Genomic DNA, 27517 nt, shown 5'->3' with positions numbered 1-27517 from the left:
CTCCCTGGGGCACCTGCTCTGCGGCCACCGATCTGCACGTGCTCTCTCAAGGGCAGCAGCCAAGCCGAAGACACGGAGCCCCAGGGGTGAGCCCTTGGCTAGCCCAGCGGGTCCTGGGAGAAGACCAGCAGAAAGGCCTGGCCACTGAGGGCCAAGCCGACGCTGGGCTGGGCGCTGCCGCCCCGCTATCCGCCCCATCCCCGCCACCTCGCCTCCGGGACCACAGGAGCAGGGAGCACCGGGCCCACCTCTGACCTCTCGTCTCAGGTGCGCTGGATGTGGGCAGTGACACGGCCGCGGGGGCCTGGGACTCGCTCGGCAGCCTCTGCCCGGCGCACGTGGACTTGAGCATCTGGAAGACGGCGAGGGGCACCACGTTCAGCTTCAGCAGGTCCAGCAGGATCCTGGAGAGACAGACGCGCTGCGCAAGGAGCCTCCTCGCCCGAACCAGGCTGCTCGGCCAGAGCGGGCAGGCGTGGCCGCCTCCCTCAAGACCCCGACTCTACGCTGGGCCTCAAGAGGGTCCGACAAGGGCGGTGGCTGGGAGAGCTGGAGGGTCGGGGGTCGCCGAGCGCGCAGCCCCGCCCGCGCCCGCTCACTTGAACACATCGGGGTCCATGGCGCCGCCCGCCGCCTGCACCAGCTCGTACAGCTCCATCTCCTCGGCGCTCAGCACCTTCTTCCGCCGCAGCGCGAGCTTCTGCAGGGCCGCCTCCAGCCCCGGTGACGCCCCCAGCCCCGGTCCGGCGCCCGGAGCAGCCATCTGCGCGGCCGCGGGAAAGTGCCCTTCCCGCCAGGCCCCTGTCCCCTGCCCAAGTCCCGTTCCCCAGCCCCGCCCCACGGGCGCGCCCACAGCCACCTCTACCCTCCGACCGTTCCTTTCCCGGCAGCCCGACCCCGGAAGGCAGGGCCGGCTTCGTCTCCCCTCGGTCCCTCGGTCCGCAGACGTGTACGCGCTGGACTGTCTGTTAGCTGTAGGGGAAAACGTGGCCGACCGCTGAGACCCGCTCCTTGGCGATCAGGGCTTCCCTGCTGGGCTGCCTCGGTCGTTGTCCCTTAGGTAGCAGCACCCAGCGCAGTGCCTGGCATCCAGTGGGCGCTCAATAAATGCCGGTGGGAAGAAGGGCAGTCAACACACTCTGTGTAATTGTTCTGCGCCGGTTCCCCACGAGAGGGCGTGCCTCGACGGCCCGAATCAGGAAGGCGCAGTCCTTTCTGCGGATACAGCGCGTGAGCCCGGGGGTCTAAGGGGCACAGCTGCCCCCAGTGCGCACGCGTAGTCAGAGGAGGCATCCATACTCCGGGCGGGCCTTCGCTGTGCGCATGCGCCTTTTGAGGGCGTGGCCCGCGGGGGCAGCGGAGCGTTTCCAGCCAGGCCAGGGGGCGAGACGCCTGGAGCACTTTGTTGCCGACGTATCTGCGCACAGACCCCGAACGGCGGACTCCGTCCTTGAGGCGAGCGACGCTGCGGACCCCACAGGTGGGTGGCAGGACCGCCCCGCGTCCTGGCGGCCTCTGGAACCTCCGCCGGCGCCGTCTCGGTCCCCCGCGCGCCCGGGCTGGAACGGCGGGGAGCCAGGCCGGCCGCGCCCTCCTGCCGCCTCCGCGCCCCGCGGCGGGGCTCGGTTACCGCGCGGCGAGCGGCCGGAGGGCGGGAGCTCCGAGGGAGAGCGGAGCCTCGGGTCAGCCGGCGGTGGGGGCCCGCCCGAGCCCTCCTCCCGTGTGGCTCGAGTTCTCCGAGCCTCAGTTTCCCCGTCTGTAGGAGGGGACCCCGAGGCTCCCCCACCGGACGCTGGTGAGCCCGAGCGGGAGCGCGCTCGGCCCTCGGAGCGGCCGGGGGGAGGCCTGGCGCGGTCCTGGCCTGTACATGTTCGCGTGTTTAAATGTGTGTGTAAATGTGGTGGTTACAGTACAGGTCAGCCTCTGTGTAGGGCGGTGCTCAGAGGTGGGATCAGTAACAACGTTTTTTAAGGAGTGTAGGAGACACGCCCCAGAGACACTAGCAGGGCTGTGTCTTGCTGGAAACTCCGCGGTGATTTCAAGCAAGTCTTGGCCGCGCTGTGCAAAGGGGTCGTTTACACTCAGCTTTCAGGCCAGTGTAGAAGAGAGAACAAATCGAAAAAATCAGGCACATATTCACTTTGCAGCTGTTGCTGGTATTCTGGCTCCAGTCAAAACAGAAATCTAAGTGCTGGGCAGGACTCAGACACACCACTGGCGCGATTAACCTAAAAATAAAGAAGGAAAATGAGAGGCAGAGGTGTTTATTTTGGGCTCAAAGAGTTGCAATTCAGGGAGCAGAGATTCAGGTAGAAACCCAAATAGTGTCCCGCTAGGGAGTAGAAGTCGGGCTTTGAAAGGCACAGAGGGAGGTTTGCATTACAAAGAAGGTTCATTGGGGTTCGCAGCAGAAAGCTAATCTTGGCTAAAAATAATTGATAAGGCTAGCCAGAGGAAGGCCAACGTCTGACTCTGGGATGAGCTGCAGGTTTCTTCCAGCGTTACTGACTTCAAAGGTTCCTGTTCTACCCCACGAGGACGTGCATAAGACCCACTTCCTTCATGGCTTCCCAGCTCCATTTAGAGCCCTTAGACATAAGTGACTGGTTGGTTCTGTTTCGCATTTCCCTGCCTCAATCAGGAAATGAACAAGGGGCCAGCTTGGAGGAAGCACTGGTCCCCCGACTTCTTCCTCTGTTCCTCCGTTGACCAGGTTCTTCTCTCTGGCACTCAGCCTTTCCTGCCCCTGGAATTCTTTCTTGGGCACAGTTTGGTGCTTTATTTTGATGATAACTTTATTCCCATAACGTAATACTCACCAACTGAAAATGTGCACTTGAGTGAGTTTTAGTACATCCACAGAATTGTGCAGCCGTGACTGGGATCTAATTTCACAACGTTTTCCTCACCGCGAAAGGAAAGTCTGTATCCATTAGCAGTCGCTTCCCATTCCCCCTCCCCCATCCCCTGGCCGCCACTGATCTCTCTGTCTCTATGGATTTGCCTCTTGTGGAGATTTCATATCAATGAAATCAGACAGTATGTTGTCTTTTGTAACTGGCTCCTTTCCCTTAATAGAGTGTTCTCAAGATCTATCAATGTTTTATCACCGTTTTATTCATTCTTATGGAGCAATAATATTCCATTGTGTGGATAGTTCACATTTTATTTCTCCATCAGGAGTGGACGGACGTTTGGATTGCTTCTGCTTTTGGGGCTGCTAGGAGTCATGCTGCTAGGAAAATCGACGTATAAGTTTTTGTGTGGACACATGTTATCATGTGTTGGGTACATACCTAGGGACGGAATGGCTGGATCATACAGTAACTTCATGTTTAGCATTTTCCGGAACTGCCCAACGGTTTTCCAAAACAGCTGCACTGTTTTACATTCCCACCAGCAGTCTATGAGAGATCCAGTCACTCCACGTCATCTTCAGTGCTTGTTGTTATCTGACTTTTTGACGGTAGCCATCCTTGGGGAGGGTGCTTTGCACCGTGGTTTTGAATTCCATTTCCCGAATGACTGGTGACGTCAAGAATCTTTTTCGCTGTGCTTGTTGGACGTTTGTACATCTTCTTTGGAGAAGTGTCTATTCAATCCTTTGTCCTTTTTTAAATTGGGCTACTTATCTTCTTATTGTTGAGTTGTAAGAGTTCTTCCTAAATTCTGGATACAATCCCCTTATCAGATGTATGGTTCGCAAATATTTTCTTCCGTTCTGTGGCTTGACCTTCTTGATGGTATCCTTTCAAGCTCACAAGTTTTTAATTCTGATGAAGTCCAATTTATTTATATTTTTCTTAGGTTGAGTAAGGGGGGGACAGTTATATGATGATGGATGGAAACTACACTTGTGGTGGTGAGCATGCTATAGTGTATACAGATGTCGAATTCTAATGTGCGCGTGAAACCTATACAACGTTATAAACCAGTGTTACCTCAGTAAAAATAAAAACTAAGAGAAAGAAAGCATTGGCTAACCCACAGTCATGAAGATTTACTCCTATATTTTCTTCTAAGAGTTTGTTGGGAGTTTCGGTAAACTACTCCATAGCATTGCTGCCTTGGCATCCATTTTGTGTGGCCAGGTGGCCTGCGGGGGCCTTGAAATGACACTAGCCTCTCTTGAGAGTACACACCCTAGATGACGACCAGCAGAGTTGTTACCAGTTTCTCTCTGGTGGGACTTGAACCCACGATCCAGTGCCAATTCTGTTACCCATTTAGTCTCTCTCCACTGTCCCACAATCAGAGGGGACCCAAGGAAGAGTCCATGGGTGGGACTGGAACCCACAACCCCCAGCTCTTCCTTGGAGGGGTCTTTCCTGTTCGGTCTCGTAGAGTTGAAACAAAACTGAAGCTGAGCATTCTATAGCACAAGCTTTATTCAATGGCCGAAGAATAGAAAAATGGGAACAATTTCACAAATCAGCTTTTTAGCTCTAGGGGGATTAAGCAGGTGTTATATATAAGGGGTCAAGATCGTGAAGGGGAGGAATATTCATAGGAATATGGGGAACAGGGCAGGATTTTCTGGGGAATGCGGTGCCACCCCTCTTCATCCCTTATCTGGTCTAGAATTTCTTGTCATAGCCGTGGGTAGGTGTATTATGTAGCATGATAATGCATTACACTGAGTGTGTGACGAGCTGTAGGTTCTGTGTCAGGTCAAGTCAGACTATCATGTTGCCTTCAGCTGGTTTTAACTGTTTTTGACCATGTGTCAAATCCATCTTCTCCTTCCTCTCTGTGGTTTCCTGTAAGCTAAAGATAATGTGTTAGCCTTGCTTTGAGCAGCATTGCGCTTAATTTCCTATGGGGTTGGTGGGCCAGGTAACAGAGTCACAAGTAAATGTAAGTTCCTCATATGGTTCCTACAGCTTCCCTTGTGAGAAGCATTCTCCTCTCCCTGCACTCTCTAGCTTTCCCTTGTTTGCCCCTTAGATGAGACCCCTGGGAAGCTCACCAAAAGCTCATGTGGTTTGAATTGTCCAATCCAGATTTAGCCTGGAAAGCACTCTGCCTGCGGAACCCAATAAAGGTGTCTGCCCCAGGTCCCACCCTGCTCCCTGCCTGCTCTCTGCCTGCACCTCGTGCTGTGGCCCCTCTAGGTCCTCCAGGACCTGGGAGTAACACACTTCTCTATTTCACTTCCTCTGTGGTCTTTTGTTGAACCAGAGGTTCACCATCCAGTACCCCCAGGGCTCTGCCTAACAAATGTTAATTTGATAAGTCACCATACGTATTACAGGCATAGCTCATTTTGTTGTGCTCTGCAGATGTTGCCTTTTTTACAAATTGAAGGTGCAGGGGAAGAGGGAGAAAAACCCCCTTTTCCCCTTCTGATTCTTAAGGCTGGTCAGAGAATTAAAGATGACGCAAGACAAGTTAGCAGAAGAAAATAAAAGTTTAATATGTGCACACGGGGAAGTCACATAAGCATGAAGAATTCCAAAGACAGTCAGGGGAAATGAAGTATGTCTGTCTTTCTGGACTGAGAAGAGGAAGATAGAGGTCTGAGACTTCACAGTGAGAGAAGGCAATTTATAGAAAGATGAAAAGATTTCGTATTCGGTAAACAAATGTTTGCGTTGTCCTATCTATAGCCAGTGGGATGCAAAGGAGCTCTTTTGAGAAAATGGCCCTTGCTAGATGCCTTCTTGCCTACCACACCTAGAGTTATCTATGGTAAGAGCTTCTTCCTGGGACACAGCGTTCTACTTAATTCTTTTAGGCAGTTTGGGGGAAGGTCACATATTCTTCCAGAATCTTCTTAGCCTTGATTGTCTTCAGCTCAAAATAATCCGCATCCCAGGGTAGCACATCTTGGGGTGGCCTGCCCTGAACCCCATCAGTTCCTTTCTCTGAAACGTCCCGGGAAATTTCACATGTTAAAAGCTGAGCTGGTGACTCTGGAGAGACAAAGTGAGTTAGTAGCCAAGTAGTGTGAAATCTGCAAAGGGAGAAAAGAACATAGATTGGAGTGAGGATGAACAAGCAGAAAAGGGGTCGGAGCCCGTCTCCTCACACCACATTAAACCAGCCAGCCCCTCCAGCCTCCTGGGGATGTAGGGGAAGACAGGCAGGCCCCCAGTGGTCCTCATGGACTGGCGGGCTGCTCCATGTGGCTGGGCTCCTAGGCAGGTGCCTGGCTAAGAGGCTGCAGGGCCTACACCGTCTCCTCCAGGCCACCACGTATGGCAGTCAACCCCAGCAGCTCCCGCTGGTTCTCCTTGCAGTGCCAGATGCCATAGCCAAAATACACCACGAGTCCTGTAAGGGTGGCACAAGGCCTTTGGGGAGCTCCTGTTATAAAATTGCACAAGCCTCTTGGTTTGAAATGCGTTTTTCTGGATTTTTGTGAAAGCATTTCAGAACAAGGCCCAGTTATGTTTAGGCCACACAAGAGCAAGGTACTGGAGCTGTCATCCCCGCAGGAAGTGGGAGCCCACCTGAGAAGTTGCTCGAGACGATGTCAGCCAAATATCAGAAGGGGGCAAGGGGGCGGGCTAAGGCAGAGTGTTGTAAGTGGCACCATCTTGTCTGGGAGTCCACCATCCTGTCACCAACCCACTGAGCCAGACAGCCTGCAGGTGCCCCTGAAGTCCTATTCCACAAACCACATAGAAACCTGACAACATGGAGAGAGTTCTGGGGGAAGAGGATATCTGTTTCAGTTGTGCGTTGCTTGCACGGATTGTCATCATTTTGCTGTAAACAAGTTCACAGCCTGTCACACCCACCTTTCCACTTTCAAAGAAGTGGAAAGAGCAGAAGGACAAAGACGCCTCAGCCCCAGGAATAAATCAGCCTGGGGTGGGGGGTGGGGGGGTTTGATGGTCATGTGATGAGACCCGTGATCTGCCTCCCGTGATGTGGGGACTGGCATGGGCTAGATGCTCAGTCCACGCTACTTCTCACGGATATCCGCAAGTGGGGAGCTGCCGTTAGGGTCCCCCAGGGTCCCCCAGGCTTGACAGGTGCTCCTGTCTAGAAAGGGCTGTCATTGGTGTCTGAGGGGCCCTAGGGACGCCCCAAGCTGGAGGTCGTCCCCAGGAGTCTGCTTGCCTCCTTTCAGGACATCGTGTGCAGCTACGAGCTCAGAACAGCCAGCGTGAGTCCTGCCGATTCACAGAACAGTCCCCAGAGCTGCGCACTCCCTCGTCAGCGGATGAGGGTGCTTATTGCCATCCCGTTGTGCCCAGAGGTCAGGCGCTGCCCAGGGCCTCTCAGCCAGGTTCATACCCTCGTCCTCCCAGCGTCTTGCCTGACGCCCACAGCCCCACAGCTCCCAGTGTGGAGGGGCCTGGATGGTGCCCAGCTGGTGGAGTACCTGTGTTGGGATGAGGGACCAAGGAGGGTGTCTGCAGCAGTGGAAAGCGGGTGGGGTCCAGACCCCCCCCCACTCCTTGACTTGGACCTTCACTTCCACAGGCCTCCTAAAACCACCCCAGTGACCTAGGCTAGTCAGTTACCTGGTGGCTTGGGTGTCCTCACCTGTGAACCAGGCACGGTAGTTAGGCTTCCCTAGAACCTGGGGAACTCTGGTCTTGACCGTGTGAAGTATTGGTAGGGTGGGCTGAATGCCTGTGTCACCATGACGTAAGGCTCAGTGCTGGATCTGGCGCTCAGGGGTGTGGGCAGGCCCTCGGCACAGAGGGACCGTGGCAGTGACAGCAGGTGAGTCACAGCAACGCTTATGGGGACAGATTCAGGTGAGAGAAAAGGCAAAGGATCTGGTATCAGTGGACAGTGGCACTACAGAACTGACTCTGGAGGCATGTCTGGGTACCGGGACAGGCACAGAACCCAGGGTGCCACCCATTCCCGGAGGGGTGAGCTGATACACCAGCCTGGCAGGGTGGGGGATGGGGGGATGAACATCTCTAACGAAGGCCAGGTGTCCACCTGGGCTACACCCAGGGCCACAGAGTCACTTGTGTTCTGGGTCCTGGAGCCCTGACCCAGCTCCCTGGAAGCCTCGGGTTTCCACCCCGCCCTGGGATCCCAGACCACTGGAGCGGTTCCTAGCCGGGCTCCCTGGGGCGGCCTCCTCCCCACCCTCAGGGCCCCTCCCAAACATGGCCAGGTCCCCCTCCACCAGGCTCCCTCCCTTGCCCCGGAGGCAGGCCAAAGCAATCTCCATGCTTCCCTGTGACCCTGACCCTGCCTCATCCAGCCCTCCGGGCAGCCAGTGGTTCAACGCTTCGGTCCTCAGGGCAGGGTCAGAGCAATGACTGAAGGCTGGTCAGGATCCATCGGGGCAGCCTGTCACTCCTCTCTCACCCTCGTAGGTGCCAGCAGCTGGCTTGTTGCTCCTCTCAGCTGCCCACCACGGCCTGGGGACTGCCCAGCACCGCCAGCCTGGCGCGCTTCTGCCAGAAGCTGAACCGGCTGAAGCCACTGGAGGAGTCCACCACGGAGACGTCGCAGCAGTGCCACCTGACCATGCTGGATCTGATCCTGCTGGGCATGGGTGCTACGATGGGCTTGGGCCTCTACATGCTCACGGGCACTGTGGCCAAGGAGATGGCCGGCCCTGTGGTGCTCGTGTCTTTCAGTGTAGCTGGCATGGCCTCCCTGCTGGCAGCCCTATGCTACGTGGAGTTGGCAGCACGTGTGCCCCGCAAGGGTGCTTCCTGTTTGTTCACCTATGTGTTCATGGGTGAACTGTGGGCCTTCCTCATTGGCTGGATATTGCTCATCCAGTGTCTCATTGGTGGGATTGCCATGGCCCGCACCTGGAGCAGGTGACCTGGACGCCATCTTCAGCCACGGCATCCGCAGCTTCACCATGGCCCATGTGGGCAGCTGGCAGGTGCCGTTCCTGGCCCAGTACCCGGACTTCTTGGCTGCTGGAGTCATACTTTTGGCCTCCGCATTTGTCTACTGTGGAGTCCACATCTCTTCCTGGCTCAACCGCACCTTCTCTGCCATCAGCTTGGTTGTCATCCTCTTCATCGTCACCCTGGGGTTTGTCCTGGCCCGTCCGGAGAACTGGAGCACTGAGGAGGGCGGCTTTGCGCCGTTTGGCTTCTCTGGCATCATGGCTGGTGCTGCCACCTGCTTCTAGGCCTTCTTGGGCTTTGGCGCTATTGCTGCCTCCAGCGAGGAGGGCCAGAACCCCAAGCGAGCTGTGCCTATGGCCATCGCCATCTCAGTTGGCCTGATGGCTGGTACTAACATCCTCGCCTCCACTGTGCTCACCCTCATGGTGCCCAGGCACAGCCTGGACCCTGACTGGGCACTCGCTGATGCCTTCTACCAGCGAGGCTACAGCTGGGTGGGCTTCATCGTGGCGGCTGGCGCTGTCTGCGGTAAGAGGCCCTTCTGGGTAAGGTGGGAGAGGACAGGGTGGTGGGGCCCTGCCCATAGCCTCCCAAGACGACATCTCCATCTGGGCCTGTGTTCCCAGTTGCGTCCTGGGCCCAGGAAGGTACTAATGATTAGACTCGCCACCCAGGCTTTTTGGGAGGGACCTGCTCACCACCCCTCCCAATCGTACACAGAATGTCAGTTCTGGGCATGTGCTGCCAGGTCCTTTCCTGGTGGAAGGACTCAGCCTTCATCAGATTCTCCAGTGGGTCTGTCACCTGAACTGGGCTGTCCCATTCCTGGGTGGTGGGGGGGAACAGTTCAGTACCCTGCATACACTCAGGCTCACTCTGAGAGCCCAGATAAACTCATGCCCCTGTTACCAAGGGGCCACCCATGCTCTGGCCCCGATCAGCGACCGCAGGTGGGCTTGTCCACCATGCTGACTGGTCTCCCACCGTCTGCCATGGGCATGACCACTGTCCTGTTCAACATTCTCTTTGCTGTGCCACGCATCGTATATGCCGTGGCCACTGACGGGCTCTTCTTCCAGATATTTACCCGTGTGCACCCTCGCACACAGGTGCCCATAGTGGGCATCCTGGTGTTCGGGTTCCTCATGCCTCTCTTGGCGGTGCTGCTGGACGTTGAGGCACTGATCCAGTTCCTGTCCATTGGCACCCTGGTCACCCGCCCTGTTGTGAACACCAGCATTATTGTGCTACGCTTCCAAAAGTCTCCTCCATCTAGTCCCTTGGGCTCAGTCAGCCCTGGCCCTGTGGCTGAGGGGTATGAGGACTCCTCAGGACACAGACGGCTGGAGGACACTGAGCAGCCCTCAGCCCCTGAGCCTGGGCAGCTGTGACCAGCCCTGAGGCCCTTCCTTGGCTCCATGAGTGGATGCAGACCTGGAGTCGCCGTGGCCTGGGCACTCCGTGTCCTGGTGGTCTCAGCCATCATTCTGCACTGCGTGCTGGCCTTTGGGAACTCGGCCCTGCACCTCCCACCCTGGGGCCACAGCCTGCTGCTCCTGCTCAGCTCCGTCGTGTTTCTGCTCAGTCTCCTCGTCCTGGGGGCCCACCAGCAACAGCACCGGCAGGACGCCTTTCAGGTACTTCCTCCAGCCAGCACCCCTCACTCTCAGCCCAGCCAGCTCCCTTCGCCCCTTCCTCCTCTGCCGTGGCAGGATACACCAGGGTTCACGGAGTGGGAGCGGCCAGTACCCCATCCCCCTCTTTCTACATGGCGAGTGGGCCCTTGTCTCTGGAACCTCCACAGGTGAAGAAAGTCTCTGTGGACTCCCAAGAAATCAGGCCCTGGCCCAGCAGCCCTGCCCTTGCCCCCTCAGGTTCCCATGGTGCCCCTGATTCCAGCCGCGAGCATCCTCCTCAACGTCTTCCTCATGCTACATCTGAGCTCCCTGACCTGGCTGCGGTTCTCCATCTGGCTTCTGATTGGTGAGTAGGGATCAGGCTGGGACCCTGGGTTGGCTGCAGGAGGAGGGCAAGCAGGGAAGCTGGGCTGGGACCTGCCCCTCAGGCATGTGCCATCCTTAGAGGACTTGTGGTGTATTTTGTCTACGGCATCTGGCACAGCAAGGAGAACCAGCGGGATCTGCCGGGGTTGACTGCCACACGTGGCAGCCTAGAGGAGACGGTGCAGGCCCTAGATTCCCTAAATCCAGAAGACACAGCCCGCCTATCCCCAAACCTCACGTCTCTTAGACGAATTGCACCAAAGAGAGAGATCCAGACCTAAGAAATGGACTAAGCCAAACCAATCACTCATCCGTTCCTAGATAGAATGTTTGTTTCTCGTTCAGTAAACCTAAGCATGTTAACGGGAAAATCATGTAGCAGACAGGTGTTCTAAGATGACAGAAGAAAAAACCAGAACTCGAGAGTCAAAGAGTTCAGCTCATGAAACAATTCCCCTCAAAAGCAATGAGCAAACATAGGATCACTGTAAAATGACATCCTGAACTGAATTCAATGTTCCTGACAAAGCATTTGTGGATACGAAGAAAGAAAACTTCACATAAGAAATACTCAAAAGAGAACTGGGTACGAAACAGGAAATGAGAAGTTAGAATTGGCAGAACCAAGGAAAAAAATGAAGAAAAAGAAAACTCTCTGAAAAAAGGCTAAATGGCAAGGTTCATAAGGGCAACATATTTGTTCAAAATTATAAGAGACATTGAATAAAGAAAGGATCAAGCAGAACAAAAGCGAAGAAAAGATATTGAGACAGGATCAGAGAGAAAATCATAGATTCCTGGGAGAAATAGACTGGAATGGTCAACTCCAAGTTCTATCCTCTTAGAACCAAAAGACTTGAAAAAAAGAAAAACAAATTCCTCTCAAGTTCCAGACATTCCCAAAGTTCCCCACCCCTCAAAGCCAATTCACACACAACTGGGAGAAAATGGATTTACGTTCTCCATCTCAACAGAACATACAGAGCAAGACAATGTTTTTAAAAAACTGAGTAAGAGTCATTGTGGGCAAGTCCTTTACATTCCGCCAAGCTGTCCGTGCATCAGGCAGGAGAACAAGAGAGTTAAACGTGCAACCCCCGGGGAGTCCTGATTCCATCACGGGAAGTCTTTGAAGGACCAACTCTACCCAATAAGAGATGACTGAGGAAATTTGATTCATGGGGGAAGCTTTAGCACATAAGTATGAACAGGAGGAACAAGAAGATTTCTATTGACTTAAATCCATATCCAACAAAATCAATCCTGAGTATAATGGATTATGCTAATGCATGTAAAAAATTCACGAGTCCACAGTGACAGTCACAACAGAAACTTTAATGGTATGAAAGGGGGAGGGAAGGTTCTTTTCCACAGCACTGTGCCAGCAGCTACAAGTATAGAGGAATGACGAAATTAGGAAATGTCCAGTGCACAAACAGGAATACGATAAGTGACACACAGCAGGGCTCATTAATGATGGTAAAAATTTTAGAGAAAGATCTTTAGAGAAGAGGATATTCATACACTCTCAAAGTACCACTCACCAAATTGCTAGTGATAGAAAGAAAAAAAAGGCCTCTTCACAATGAACCGATCTCGTGGGCCCTCCAGAACAAAGTGACCAATGCTAGTGACACAGTAACGGTGGTGGATAAACTGGACATCCTTGGTCTCCAGGGGGCTGCGCTAGGACGCTCACAGCAGAAACTAACTGTATAGTGTTCTTGGCAGAAGGGTGAGTCTGAATTTCATCAGGAGGAAACGGTCAGACAACTTCAGGATGCAGACCACTGAGCCAGACGACTGACCTGTCCCCTGCAAACAAGGCCACATCACCACCACCACAGACAACCACAAAAAGGTGAGGAGATATTTTTGGTCCCAAAGGACTAAAAGAACACAATACCATAATCCTTTCAGTCCTTAGGAAGCTAAAATATCTCTTCTCCTCTTTGTGGTCGTCGTCTTTGTGGTGGCACTGACTGTTGGAAGAAAGGTCAGTTGTCTTGTTCAATGGTCTACGTTCTGCAGCTGTCTGATAACGACCTCATGATGAAATTTAGCCTGCACATTCTCACCAAGAACACTGCGCGGTTACTGCTGTCTGCTCCTAGCACAGCCCTGCTGGTGGCAAAGAACGTCCGGATCGACACGTTGTCTTTGCCCACTTGCTCCTGATTCTGGTTACGTAAGGGATGGGAATGGAGAGGAGCGAGGGTTAAGGTCTCAGAACCGTGTGTGCATCTAGGCATTGGGCTCCTTCGCGATGTCCCACAACTGGAGGCTGAGGGGCTGGGATTGCTCCCATCGAAGCAGGCTTTTGGAGTAAACATCGTGGAGAGTGGTTTGTGCTTGTGATGTGGATTCTCAGCAAAGGATCCCTCTGGTGTTCTGTTTGGGCTGGAGCTGGATTGGCTGTTTTAGATGTGTTGCATCAAGTGGAAAAGCGACTTTTCCTAATGGGGTTTCTTCTTTTCTTGTTTTTGGAAGTCCTTGGTATCTGAGAGAGAGAGAAAAAACAAGCCAGTGTGAGTCTTTGTCAGGTCCTGCTGCGAGCTGAGCCTGGAGGGCTGGCTACATGGTGACAGAGGCCAGGAGCAAGCTGAGCTCCTACTGGGAGGAGGAGCTGAAGGGGAAAGTGAGATCCAAAGTTAGAAGAAGAACCTCCCTAAACTTCCATCCAGTCTGCGGTGCGGGATCCAGGGAGCCCTGTCCTCGCCCACCAGGAGCTGGTGACATCCGGGCTCAGAGCTGCTGCAGAGCCCTAGCCAGATCCCCACCACCCTGTCCTCAGCAGCCACTTCACTCCTGAATCCCCTTCGTCTGGAGCAGAGGGATGGTTGTCTCACACCTCCCAGGGAGGGATGTGCTCAGCATCCATCACACATTCAGAAACAGACTGCTGTGGGAAGGAGGGGACCCTTGGCAGAGAGGCACGCCCTCTTTCTCTCTCTGTCCCAGCACTCTGAGGCGGAAGGGCAGGCGATGGGAAGAGGTCTGGCATGGAAGAGCCTACAGGGACCTCAGAACATATCCAAATCCAGTTCCACCTTCTGCAGATGAGGAGTGGGGATGCCAGGGGGCTCAGGCCTAACTAAAGCCACCTGAGCTGTTATTGACAACCCTGGGGCCAGAACTCAGGCCTCTCCCTTTGTGTCCATTTCGGGGAAGGTGAGAGGAAAGGCTCCAGTCCGGAGGTGTCGACAGGAAGTAGATACTGCTGGGTCACCTTGGCTGGACGAGAGTAAGGCTTTACAGAGAAATATTCTCCCGAGGGACTGAGGAAGAACCCCACAAGGGGAAGCGCACAATGGAATTAGCAAAAAAACAGCAAGGAGTATAACCATGGACGCACTCGTTTTCCTTCAGTCCTCCTGTTGATTCCACACCAGGATACACCTTAGGGCATTGCTAGGAATATTCTCAACGTCTAGACCAGAAAGTCTCTGAAGGGGATGCAGAAGGCAACTGGTTTGACTAGGTTCTCTTCCACCTGCCCTTCGATTCCCCCAAAGCACTCCCTCGGGAAAGATTCCTTTTTAAGATTTACGCCGGTATAAAGAATGGCATAAAGAAGCATAAACCTAACTCTTTTTCCTAACGTCCAATTTATTTACTATTATATTTTCTTTAGGGGAATGAATATAATGGTTCTCTTTGAGGATTTTACTTAATGACCAAAATTGATCAATAGTAAAATTTTCCAACTGTAGCGCCAAACCCATTGGACTTGATTTCAATTTGATGGACTGTGAACTTCACATTTTACATGATAAATATGAAAGAAGGGACTGGCGTGGTGACATAGTGGTTAAGTTTGCACCCTCTGCTTGGGTGGCCCAGGGTTCCCGGGTTCAGATCCCAGGCATGGACAGACACCCCACTCATCAAGCCATTCTGTGGCAGACTCCCACATACAAAATAGAGGAAGATTGGCACAGATGTTAGCTCAGCTACAATCTTCTTCAAGGACAAAGAGGAAGATCGGCAACAGATGTTAGCTCAGGGCCAATCTTCCTCACCAAAAAAAGAAAAGAAAAGAAAGAAGAGAAAAAAATTAAGAAAGTACTAAATTCTGTTATTTGTATTAGGAAGGTATTGTTATCTGTAAACCGGGTTTCAATGTAATGTTTATTTCTCATTTTATCTTGTATTCTAAAAAGTTGGAGAAAGTCTTTTCCAAGTAGAGTTCTTGTAAGTCTAATCCATTCATCTACCTCTTTTTCTTCTTGATTTTCTGGCATGTTGTACAGATAGTACAGTTGAGAGAGGAATACAATTCCATCAAGGACTGATGGATACTCAGACATTTCAATGAAGCACTGACATGTTTGGCACATTTCTATGCTGAACCTGAGGTCATAGGAGACAAAGGGTTATTCTTATCTCTAGCTGCATAAAAACCACTTGAGAGCTTTCTAAAAATACTGAAGCCCAAACCCCACCCCACACCATTTCAATGAGAATCTTGAGTTGTGAGGTCAAGGCGTTCATCTAAATAAAAGTCCCCAGTTGCTTATTACATGGCAGTACTACTGCCAGCTCCGAGGAGGCCCTGAGGTGGGGACACTCGGTCCCTGGAAGCCCCATGCAGACCAGCCAAGGCCTGCACACCTGGGGCTGAGGAGAAACCCGACACCAGGCCAGTCCAGCACTCCCACCCAGGCTCTCAATGAGGTTTTTTCTTTTTAAAGATTTGCCCTGAGCTAATATCTGTTGCTAATCTTTTTTGTTTTCTTCTTCTCCTCCTTAAAGCCCCACAGGACATGGTTGTATGTTCCAGTTGTAGGTCCTTCTAGTTCTGCGCTGTGGAACGCTGCCTCAGCATGGCCTGATGAGCAGTGCTAGGGCCGTGCCCAGGATCTGAACCGGGAAAACCCTGGGCTGCTGAAGCAGAGCGCGTGAACTCAACCACATGGCCATGACCCAGCCACTCGTTTAGTTTTTATAACCGGGGCTCTTTCTCCTCAGTTCCAACACTTCCTATTCACATGGAGAAGTCCAGGGTTAAGGGTTGTCCTAGGTCGGGTTCCCTAACACATACAGGAGGAATATCCATGTGCAAGTGATCCGTTTGGACAATGCTCCCAGAAGAAAGAGGCAGTGGAGTTGGGGAAGCAGGGAAGGGAAGGCAAAGAAGCCAAGAAAGTGTGTGATTTCAGACAAAGCACAATGTGTTCAGTGGCTCAAAGATGCTTTGTGATGAGGAGGACCATGGGGCTGGGCTTCCCCTTGGCTAAGACGAAAGGTGAGAGGGAATATCAGGACAGCGGCAGTGGAAACACAGCAGAGGTCAGAGTGCACACAGGAGACGGAGATGGAAGGGCCTGGCACAGTGGCAGCCCCCACGGAGGACAGAGGTGAGACCCGACAGAGGTAGCACCAGATGTTGAACAGAACAAACAAGGGAGAGAGAAAAGAGCAGGAGACTGAGCTATAAGCTTAGACAGAGAGCACTGAGGAATAAGTGCAGCTGAGAGCCCCGGATGGGCTCACCTCTGGACCCTAAGCTTGAAGGCCAGGGAATCTGCATGCTAGTCTCCACTTGCTGAGCCGCAGTTTTCTTTTGAGAATCCTCTGTTGGACGACACTTGAGGCATCAATGTGGCCAATGACTTGACACCCCTGCTTGCTGGCATCCGAACACTCAAGAGCATCACCCTTCAGCGTGGGAGGGGTCTTCATCCTGAGGGATGCCTCCAAACCCAGCTCTGAAAAGAAAACCACAGCCAACAGGATACAGTTATTCACGACCCACAGTGACTTACTCCCCACCCGAGAGCGACATCGAATAAGGAAAGCGGCTCGAACAACAACGTCCATCTGAAAGTCCGTGGGGGTGAGGTGAAGCCAGTGCAGACAGTGAGATTTTCTTTTTTGTCGATCTTTCTTACAGTGCTCAGTGGTGATGAGATGGTCAGGAGGCAAACACACTCCCATTTGCCAACAGATATCAAGAAAAACAGAATTGATAAAGACAGTGTCTCAGTAGAGAAGACAAAGGGAAGGAAATCACATGGACAGAGGTTGTCCTACTGGCAGGAAGGAGATTGTAGAGATCACGCAGAACCAGAGTGCACGGGAAAACATAGGAGAGAAAAAACTGTGGGAGGGTGAAAGCAGGAGAGTTTACAAAACTTGCATATATATATGTCATATATGTGCCCTATACAAGGTACACACAAAATACACAGAATGTATGACATAATATATAAATACATCTATGCATATGTGTTTTTTTGTCTAATGGAACAGATGAATAAATAGGGATTTGGAGGCATTGAATATGACGTTCTAATCACTATTCTGGTCAGTTGAAATTGGAAAAGATTTAGAAGTGCAAGAAGAAGGAGAAAGCCTGTGGCGAGAAACAGATGACCCGTGGAACACCAGGAGGAGGACGGTGAGGATAACACAAAGAGCATTGACGGAATCTCCAGAGAAGGATCGCTTACGTTCCCCCGAATTCCTCTGTGGAAACCGGATACCCAGTGTGATGGTGTTCGGATGTGGGGCCTTTGGGCGGCAGGGCCCTCATGAATTGGATTAGTGCCCTCATAAAGGAGACCCCACAGAGCTCCCTTATCCCTTCCAGCACGTGAGGATGGCGCGAGAAGACAGTCTCTGTCAACCAGGAAGGGGGCTCTCCCCAAACATCGAAGGTGCCAGCGCCGTGATGTTGCACCTCTCAGCCTCCAGAACTCCAAGAAATAAATTTCTGCGGTTTCTATGTCACCCAGTCAATGGAATTTTTGTGACAGCAGCCTGAATGGACTAAGAAACTATCGTTGGCCAAAAAACCTGGCGTGGAGCCTGGTTTCCTGCTCAGGCCCCTGTGGAAAGTGAGCAGGAAAGAGAGCCACTAGGCCAGTGAGGCTGAGTCTTGGCTGGGATTGGGGAAGCCAAGGAGAAGGAAAAAGAAAGGCTAGAGGGTGAGCAGACAACTCAACAGCCCAAGATCTGACGGCACTTGTCAGGGCTACGCCTCCCCTGAGCCTCACTGAGACTTTCTGTAGGACCTGTCCATGAGCGACAGGGCGCTCCTTGTTGCCCCACCTCCGCTTGAGAACATGGGTCTCTCCTCCTTCCTCAGAGGACACCGTCACCTCAAGGATGAGCACCAGGCAGCTCCAGGGCCCAGGAGGAGATGCTGAGAGTGGTGGAGGGTGAGGAGGAGCAGACCCAGAGGAAACGATGTCAGGGTCTGGAAGCTCAGTTGGAAGCAACCCCTCAGGATCCTGAGGAGAAAAACACTGAGGACATGGACTTAGAGATGAGTCGAGATGGTGAATTAAATAGCGTCTCCTAAAAGAGACTGACTTGTGCACATTAAGGATGAAGGTGGCCCTTTCCATGAAACAGAGGGAAAAAAGTGAAGAATAAGGAGGACACTGAGCCGTGCGCCAGTGTTTCCATGGGGACTGAATGTATCTAAGGCACTGTTACTGGGGGCACCTAACAGGAAAACTGGCCTGACGATGGATCCTGAAAGGAGAGGGGAAAATGGGCAAATGTGCCTTTCTGACAGAGAAGGGAAGATGGGGTCCAGAGAGAGTGGAGACCATCAAGACTGCTCTGCATCAGACGGAAGAAGGCACGCAGAATCATTTTGTAAGTGTTAAAGCACCAGAAAGATACAGGGGTAGATTTGACATAGTTGTTATCAAGCAATTTTTATTGAATCAGACACTGTAGAAATGATGTCCTTAATACTCCCAAGAGTATTAACGCAGTATGAGTAAGAGTATGGAATGCAGACCTAATTCTCAGGGGATTCAGATGAGGGAATTGAGATGTAAATACCTAAGAGATTAAACAACCTGGCCAAGGGAAACAGCCGGTAAGATGCAAACCCGGGACCTGGGGCAAAGCTGATCCTAAAGCCCAGGCTCTCACCACCTCGTTCTCTCAGAGCCTCATGGGTTTCAACCTGACCCGAAGCGAGCACGCCGCCTCCCCCCACAACCCTGTGACGCCCAACACATGGACTAGAGCTCCCTATTCTTTTCTTCCTTACCTTGGAAGAGTGAACCTCGGTTTCCAGAAACACTGTTGGCTGCAAAGCTCCAGGTGGTGAAGGAAAGACCAAGCGTGGCTTTGCCATCCCCGCAATGGAACTGGTCCAGCTGCAGCCCCAGATAATTGCTCCCCCAGCTGCTTGGCTCCAGCTGTGCTTGTGAAGTTTGCATCTCTGTCCTTTGGAAACTCAAGTTTCCACTCAAAGGCCCTTGCTGACAAGCCTCCCAGGAAGGAGCTGAAACAAGAAGTGGTTTCAGTAGGACCAATCCGAGTTTCCCGTTGCTAAGCTCTCCCAGACCACTCATTTCAGAAGTCCCTGCTTGTCAGTGGTCTCAGGAAACAAACTCAGACTTCACGTCTATGAAGGAGATGTCGCCATGACGTGTGTGCCTGGGGAGGCCGAGATGGCAGGTGCCCAGGCTGCAGTGGCCCTGAAGTGGACAGTCACCCACTGGAGTCCAGAGGGCTTTGCATGGGCAGATGAGGTCATGCCTATTACTCTCTTACTAGTAACCTTAGTCCAGGAGCCTACAGAGAAGGTTCTAAAGAGGACTCAGGACATGGGGGAGAAAGAGTTGCTGGTGTCTACCCAGAAGAATATCAGAGGAAGGGAAGAAGTATGCTCCCAAGGCTTCTGTTTCCAGTAAGAAGGGAGTTGGCAAACTGTAGACCAAGTTTGGAATCTTTGCAAAGTTCTGGAGCCTTTTGACCTTCCTTTTCTGTAAGTTATGGCTGCCCTCCACCCACCCACACATATATATATTCTTTTGCCACTTGGTGGGCAAGGGGGGGGCAGGTAGTAGCAGCTATAAGTAATGTAGTAGAGGTCTGAGACCCTTATAAGAAACTTAGGGACCAGAGGTGCTACGGCATCAGGCTTTGTGTGGTTCTTCACGGACGTAAGATGGTGCATAGTCCTTATGTTACACACTCTTCCGGGGGTCTGGGCTTTAGTCCCTAATCCAACAGGTTTCAATTTCTTCTGTGAAATGAAAATCTATTCTCAGAAAGAGGGCTAACCAAAGACCTGAAATAGCCTCAGACCAGTCCAGGTCAGGCTAAGGCGGATCATAACCCCCAGGGCCTTCTCCACACCACTGTGGGTTCCCCTTTCTCCTCCCCTCTGCACATCCTCATTGCCACCAATGTTTGTTTTAAATGTTTCGTAAAAATCTCATTTGGGATGGTGTTACCATGTGGATTCCTGACAACACACTCTACGAGACTCTCATCATTGACACCTGGATCCATGAATCTCCTTCTGCTTCTCTGATCCTGTCCTCTCCACACGATCAAACGTCTGAATAATCCAATCACCCACAAGTCCTGTTCTCATCATGGTCCAACTCTACACATGCAGACGCCTCCCCCTGCCTTTGTAGTCCTTCTGTCCTGTGACCTCATGTTCTTCTTTGCTCATAAGTTAGACGAGGGTCCTATCAGGCACACTGGTTGTTGACATTTCCATGAGATTAGAACATTAAGACGTGACTCACGCTTGAAGCTCTAACCCACACATGGAAGAAGTCACTGAGCCTACACAGAGGATGAAACCCATGGCCGTTTATGGAGGAGGGGAAACCAGAGCCAGAGCTCTGGCTTCACTGAAACCAAGGGGCACAGGCAGGATGTGGTGTCCAGGATCTCGTTTTTAAATCTTCAGAGGGAGGTAGTCACCCCAGAGGAAGTAGTGCATCAGCTCTGAACCCCAAATCATGAGAACAGACCTCCAGAGTAATTGAGTAAAACTGCTCCACGTGTGGATGGGCAGAGAAGAGTGGGGGACACTGCTCAGGAAATGCAATTAGCAAAAACACTGCAGGAGATGAGATGCGTCATCTTAAAGAAAGAGGTCTGACGCATACCTACTGTGCCCCTGCTGTAGTGCTGGCTGTGAGGTGGTCATGATCCCTTCTCTCTCCCACCTGGGGAAAAATGGCTTGCAGATGCCACTGAGGGACAGGCTGAGAGGGACACAGCTAGGGACTAGGATGACAGCACAGCTCCCAAGCCCTCCTGAAATCTGTACGTAAAACTCGGTCCGACAGCCTGCAGAAAGTGTATCTCTACCTGGCCAGCCGTGGTGAGCTAAAAAAATATGGAGGCTAACTGGGAGACCACTTGGATTTTTCTGCTTTCTAATGGGAGTACTCACTGGCTGCCTCCAGAGTCAATCTGACTTGAGGCTCATCACACGGAAAGGCAGTGCTTCTGAGGGGTTCCCCGGAGGCAGACAGATCACGAGGACTGGAAGGAGTCGAATTCTGTTCACCTGATGGATCTGGAAGGATTCCATTCACAATCTCCTTCTCCTGCAGCTCCCTCTCCAGACTGGTGAGAGAGGGAAGAGAAAAGAAGAGATCAAGAAGGATTAGACACCACAGTGTCCCAGCTGGTTCTGATTGAAGGGTAGGGGTCCAAGGGACTGGGGCAAAGCCTGGCTGTCCTGGAACAGGAGAGAGGGAGAGAGAGAGAACGAGAGTGAGCAGAACGTGCTCAGTGCACTGGACCGACAGTGAGGTGGTGACGGGGCTGCGCTCTCCCTGTAAGGCAGACGCATCACACTCGGAGACCTATATAATGGCTTCCAGTTTGTGAATACATTATGTTGAATGTACATATGGCAGCCCAGCGAATGCAGGCTTCAGAGGCATCGTGGACTCCCAGAGATCTTGTGCCTTCTAGGCCATTTTCTGTCAATACTGCGACCTGTTATTTATTTACTTTTTTTAATTTTGTCTAGATCCTTTCTGGCTATGCTATACCTATGAAGGACCTAAGGCCATCAGTTGGGAAAGCAGACATGCATCTCATCCTTGTTTTAGCCTTCCAAGAGAGAACCAAGGGATTTCTTTCAGGGCAGGAAATCCCTGAGACTTCTTAGTTCCCCTTGTCAGACTGAGGCCACGAGTACCACAAAGACAAGAGACAACCTCGTTCAAAGGGCTTTGCCATCGTTGCTGGAGTGAGCGGAATCAGCAGCAGGGGCGGTGCTGGTTCCCCCTTGCCTGTGAACCCTGGGGCTGTTTGGCCCTCAGGGTCTTTCTTTCAGGTGCTCTCCCCACATTGTACCCTTGCTTATTAGCCCTCCTCATTCATTGTTACCTGGGGCTCAGCGATTCTTGTTCTTCCTCCTCGTCATCGTCTTCCAGGTTTTCTGCAAACAAAATCCAGACAGAGATGAAATAGTGCCCCTTCACCTGTTACAGACACAAAGGCCTGCCTGGGCACGGACAGCAGTGACCTGTGTATGAGGTCAGGACACACTGAGAGAATTGCACTGACAGCCCCATGTGTGACTTTGAAGGAATGGCCTGGGATGGTGTCCTGAGCCATCAGGCAGAATGTCCTTGATCTGCTGGATCCCCATCATGACGTGCTCTGAGTTTAACTGCGTAAAGATCAAATATCTTTTGTCTCCAGGTCATTGGGCAGTTGTCCAGTTTCCCTCTGGAATTCTCTAGTTCTCTCCTCCTCCTTCCGCAAAGCTGGCTCCCAGTCTCAGTGACTCTATGTCCTCTCAGAGCTCCCACATGGACCCTACTCCTTCCTCTAAAAGGAGGATAGAAAACCCCATGACTCACCCCTCCATACATCCCGGGACTTCACGGGATCCTGCATGTTGGCTTTTACAACATAAGAGGGGAAAATATTCTTGTGGAAAGTGTTCTGTTACAAATCAACGTATCTGCCCCAAGATTTTCGGATTATAACTAAATAAACCCCAAACAGTTAGGAGTATGATCCCTTTCTGAAGCACATTCATGAGCATCCTCTTCTTTAGTAGTTACAGCTACCAGGCAACACATCTTTTGACCCATTTTACAGATGAGGAGACAGAAATCCAGGAAGGAGAAATCAAATACTCTCCTGTAGCTATAAAAGCCAAAGCTCAGGCAAGAGCCTGAGGAGCTCTAGCTCAGTCCAGGATTCTTTTCACTCTAACAAGCTGCCTCCTGTCACGTCCTCCTTTGTGTGCTGTGACACCAGGTGGAGGCTGCCTCCTGCCCCAAAGGGCATGGTCCCTCAGGGAGGAAGCAGGCTCTTGGAGCACTATGACGTCCCCCTGTGCATTTCTCCCCTCTGCTCCCACCCAGCCAGTCGTGGTCCTGTCATGGCTCCAAGTGCAATGTGGACACCAAGACAGCTGGCAAAAGCATTATGAGGGGAGATGCGGAGGCTCTTGTCAGCCAGGGACCTTGGAGGGGCTCAGCGCAATCAGGGCCTGTGGCCGCCTTACCTAGGCTCAGCTTGCGGACAAGGCGCTCTGCCAGCCTGGATCCCTCAGCCAGTTGTTCTTGGAAGCCCTGTCCGCAGTCTCTGCCAATGTCACTGTGGGTGAGGAGGTCCCTGAGGTGCTGATGGAGGAGGACAGAGAGCTCTCTTCCTTCCCGTGACGTCTGGCGTATCCGGGTCAGCTTTCGTGCATGATCATGAATGAGGAAATGGTATTGCCTAGGCAGGAGGGAAGAGAAATCCTCAGAGTGGAAATGGGGTCATGAGAGATGATAAGGAGTTTGAGAGAGATTTCGGTGAGAATATCCCCATAAGGCCTTCCAAGTAGAAATCTGCTCATTTTTGGTGGACCGCATTTTTTCTTCTTTCCTTTTGCATGTTACACACAGTGACCCAGTAAAAACACGCTCCTGAGACACTGGAGACTGGAAGAGATCTTGGAACTTCTAGGCCTCCTTCTCTAAAGGTTGAGGCAAAATGTTTATTTAGTCTGGTTACTTTCCTTGTCATGAAATACCTGCCAACACGCTCAGGCCCACATGCAGAGAGCAGGTATGGACCTGACTCTGGGTTTTGACCCTCCGGAGGAGAAGAAGGCATCTCTGAAGGGGCAGCACGTCTCTAGGCCTGGTTACTTCACTGGGAGTGAGACAGACTCCACATGCTGCAAAGAACATGGACGATCCAGATGGGGGGAGTGGAGGAGACCAGCACAATCAGCCAGTTTTGTGCCTCCTTGCTTCAGGAAAGCAGCTACTTTTGACCTCTGCGTCTGTTCTTTCCAGAACCTTCTCTGCATTTGATTGTACATTACCCTCCTCTGATCCTTCACTGTTACCTGGGGGTCAGTGATCCCAGTTGATCTTCAGCCTCCTCTTCGTGGTTTTCTGCAAAGAAATTGAGAAAAGTCCATTTAGACATGAGCTAGTTGCACTTCACCCCTTACAAATGCAGGTGCCTCTCTGGGCCTGGAGACACGAATTACCTCTACATGAGTTCAGAAAGGTGTCGTGTTTTGTCTGTAAAGAAATGGGCTGCCGTGGTATTCTGATGGATCAGGCAAAGTGGCCCTGATCTGATGGGTCCCAGATGGCATGCTCTGGGTGGAACTGGGCAAGGAGTTGAAAATTGATTTGGTTACCCAGATCAAGAGATGCTCCTCCAGCTTTCCTAGGGGCTCCTCCCACTCTCTCCTCCCTCCTGCCACAAGGCTGGTTCCCAAGCTCAGTGACTCTGTATCTCATCATGCCTTTCACAGAGAACCTCCTCCTTTGTCTCAGGAGACGAAAAACAGTTCTGTCCCATGAGTCTCACATGACTTGGTCCTTCGTGGGGACTTCCACGTCTGCTTCTACCGTTCACCAGGAAAATTCTCTCCTCGTTAAGTGCTAAGTATTGTAGTGTAAACCCACTACATCCCACTACCAGATTCTACCATACCCAGTACTGAAATCAACCTCAGTGAGTGACCCTAGCATTGTGAAAGTACGCTCATAGGCCTTCCCTATTGGAATGCTACAGCTACCATGCAACACATGTGTTAATCACGTTAGAGATGAAGAAACTGAGATCCAGGAAGGATACATCCGTCCCGCGCCCACTGTTAGAAAAGACAGAACTCAGGCTGGAGCCTGGGAACGTCCACGCTTAGCTCAGGGCCCTTTTCAGCGTTACTAGCTGCCTCCTATCATGTCTGCCTTTCTGTGCTCTAACACTGGGTGGAGGCTGCCCCCTGTCCCAAGGGCCATGGCAAATGAGGGAGGAAGCAGGCACTCGGAACACTATCACCTCCACCTTGTACATTTCTCCTCTCTGTCCTCCCACCCAGCTGCTCCTGGTCCTGTCATGACCCCAAGTGTGATGTGGAAACCAGGACAGATGGCAAAAACATTATGAGGGGAGAAGTGGAGGCTCTTGTGAGCCGGGGACCTTGGAGGGCTCAGCGCAATCAGGGCCTGTGGCCGCCTTACCTGGGCCGAGCTTGCTGACAAGGGCCTGGGACAGCCTGCATCCCTCGGCCAATTGCTCTTGGAAGGCCTGCCCCCGGAGGTTGTTAAGGTCACCGCGGCCCAGGAGCTCCTTGAGGTTCTGATTAAGCAGGACGGATAGCTCTCTTCCTTCCCGTGTCTTTAGGCGTAACTGGGTCAGCTCTCGTGCCTGAACTCGAATTAGAAAATCAAACTCCCTATGGTGGGTTAGAAGGGAAAATATGTAATTGGAATTGAGTCAAAGGTTCTTAGGACCTCCACAGAGGTTTCTATGAGAACATCCCCCATTTGCCTTCAAAACAGAATTTTCGGACATGTTTGGCAAATGCCTAAATAGTTTTGAAAGTTCCATCAGCGGCCAGGCAATACCAGCTCCTGAGGCATTGCAGACTCCAGCGTTCTTGTGCCTTCTAGGCCACCTTCTCTCAGTATCTAACATAATACCATTTTGGGGGGTCTAGTTACCTTCCCTGCTGTGAAATACCTGCCAACGACCTAAGATGAACTCTGCAGAAAGCGGATGTGAATCTCACCCTGCCTTTAACCAACCATCCATGAGAGGACACGTGATGTCCGGGAGTACAGGAAATCCATGAGAGTAGTTGGTTCACCTTGGTTCAGACTAACTCTACAAGTACCAGAAGGAGACTGCACAGCCCCATTCAGAGGGCTGTGTCGTTGTTGGTTGAGGGAATGACAGGACTGCCATCTGCAGGTTTGGGTGACCATCGCATCACAGATGTGGTCACCTTTGTGCTCCTTGATCTTTCTAGGACCCTTTCCATACTTTACCTGTCCTTTACCCTCCTCTGGTCGTTCATTTTGGACAGTGGTTCTCTCTCGTCCACATACTCCTCGTCTTCATGACTTTCTGCAGACAAATTCAGAAACGTCTAGTCAGACATCGACCCAGCCCTGGTAGATCATCACCCCCATGTCCTCTGCCCTGAGTCGAGCAAACAGTTAAATACGTCTATTTTCACCAGAGATCACAGGGAACATGTCAGCAGCCTTCAAGAGGTGTTGCTGAAAGAGTCAGCTTGGCCCCAGCAGACACCCTGGTGTTTGGTGAGATAGGTGGGATTGTACACCAAGACGAGACTGAGGGATGGGATCCATACACCCCACGGAGGAAAGCGTATTTGGCGCTTTCAAGAGGCCAGGGTCCTGGGTGATTCATAGAGGTGGGGCCACCAGGGCCCATGCCTTGATTTCAGCGAAAACTCCAGACATGGAAAGACAGAGGTATCTTTGTCTCGTTCCTCAGCAGACTGTTTAGCAAGGACAAGATATCTCAGAGGTGAGAGAGACCAGAGTCCAGAGCTGAGGAACCATGGTAACAACATCTCCAAAGAGATAGGCAAGACTGCCACCCTACTTGGACAGTCATTAATGCTCAGTTCAGGAACTCAATTAGGAAGAAAATTACAGGAGAGATCAGAGGGCCCATCTTTCTAGAAGGAGCTCACGGAGACTCCTGTTGTGCAGGAGCATCAGTGGTGGCTGGAAGCGTGTTATGATCTCTTCAATCTCCCCACTCTGGTTGACCTGGTGTTCACCAGCCTGTGCTTGGCATTGGGTCCCAGGGTGAGAGAGATTTGATCTGGGACTTGGAAGGGTGTACAGCTACTTGACACACCCGATGTGTGTGCTTACAACTGAGTCCTAGATTCTGACTGAAACCAAGATGGGTCTCCAAGGCCTGCCATCAAAGAGACATTTCTGTACCTGGACAGAGGTGTGAGCACAAAGAACATGGGGGCTACCTGGGAGACCATTCGGGGCTTGTCCTCCTTCCAATAGAGTACTCACGGGCTCCAACCAGACGAGAGCAGATTTCATGCTCATCAGATGGGAGGGTGGGACTGTCGGGAGGGTGGCAGGAGTCAGACAAGTCATGGTGACTGGAAAGAGCCAAATACTTTTCATCCAAAGAATCCTGACACGCGTCATCCATTTCCTCCTCCTCCTGCAGCTCCCTGCCGAGCCCAGAGGCACAAAGATAACAGAATATTAAACGAGGAAAGACTGGACACCGCAACTTCCCCACTGGTTCTGATGGGAAGACTAAGGGAGAGGTCACAGAAGGTAAAGAGGGCATCCCTTGAAACAGGAAGAAGATAACAGTCCTCCTCTGACTGCCACTAAGTGAGGCTGCCGTGGTGGGGGGAGGGAGGGCAGCAGGTGCTCACTGCCCCGTCCAGATAACGAGTTACTGAGGAAGGAGACTCAGCTCTCCTCTATGGCGCAGTCATGACACAGAGCACACAACGAGAACCACAGGAGTTCCTACAACTCCAAAGCATAACTTCTGTGCCACTTTTCTTACAGAGGCCCGGTGAGTAAAGGCTCCCGGGGCATTGTGGGCTCCCAGACATCTCGTGCCTTCTAGGCCTGTTTCTCTCAATACTGTAAGACCATAGACACATTTTTGTCGAGCTGTATGTCGTGCTATGAAATCCTCACCGTTGAACAGGCC

At 52.0% G+C, this 27517-nt stretch overlaps 2 protein-coding genes across 2 annotated transcripts in view; one reads left to right on the top strand and one right to left on the bottom strand.

Moving 5' to 3' along the window:
- Nucleotides 1–27517, top strand: part of LOC138915171 (PAN2-PAN3 deadenylation complex subunit PAN3-like) — a 135618-nt gene that overhangs the window by 62028 nt on the left and 46073 nt on the right. The window contains exons 8-11 of the mRNA XM_070219897.1: nt 268–1480; nt 8298–10429; nt 10667–10775; nt 27014–27126. Of these exons, the coding sequence (XP_070075998.1) occupies nt 268–348 (81 nt within the window). The 3' untranslated portion in view covers nt 349–1480; nt 8298–10429; nt 10667–10775; nt 27014–27126. The remainder of the gene's footprint in view (nt 1–267; nt 1481–8297; nt 10430–10666; nt 10776–27013; nt 27127–27517) is intronic.
- The window catches only part of LOC138915163 (neuroblastoma breakpoint family member 9-like), a 41824-nt gene continuing 26416 nt past the window's right edge, over nt 12110–27517 (bottom strand). Inside the window, exons 22-31 of the mRNA XM_070219872.1 lie at nt 26851–27017; nt 25831–25909; nt 25021–25235; nt 23889–23937; nt 23055–23269; nt 21920–21971; nt 20970–21145; nt 18813–19049; nt 16292–16506; nt 12110–13295 (exon numbers count right to left, since the gene is read on the bottom strand). Of these exons, the coding sequence (XP_070075973.1) occupies nt 16301–16506; nt 18813–19049; nt 20970–21145; nt 21920–21971; nt 23055–23269; nt 23889–23937; nt 25021–25235; nt 25831–25909; nt 26851–27017 (1396 nt within the window). The 3' untranslated portion in view covers nt 12110–13295; nt 16292–16300. The remainder of the gene's footprint in view (nt 13296–16291; nt 16507–18812; nt 19050–20969; nt 21146–21919; nt 21972–23054; nt 23270–23888; nt 23938–25020; nt 25236–25830; nt 25910–26850; nt 27018–27517) is intronic.

Source organism: Equus caballus, chromosome 8 (genome assembly GCF_041296265.1).
Source record: "Equus caballus isolate H_3958 breed thoroughbred chromosome 8, TB-T2T, whole genome shotgun sequence".
Lineage (NCBI taxonomy): Eukaryota > Metazoa > Chordata > Mammalia > Perissodactyla > Equidae > Equus > Equus caballus.
The sequence above is the reverse complement of the archived record's forward strand: the minus strand, read 5'-3'. Positions and strand labels throughout refer to the sequence as shown.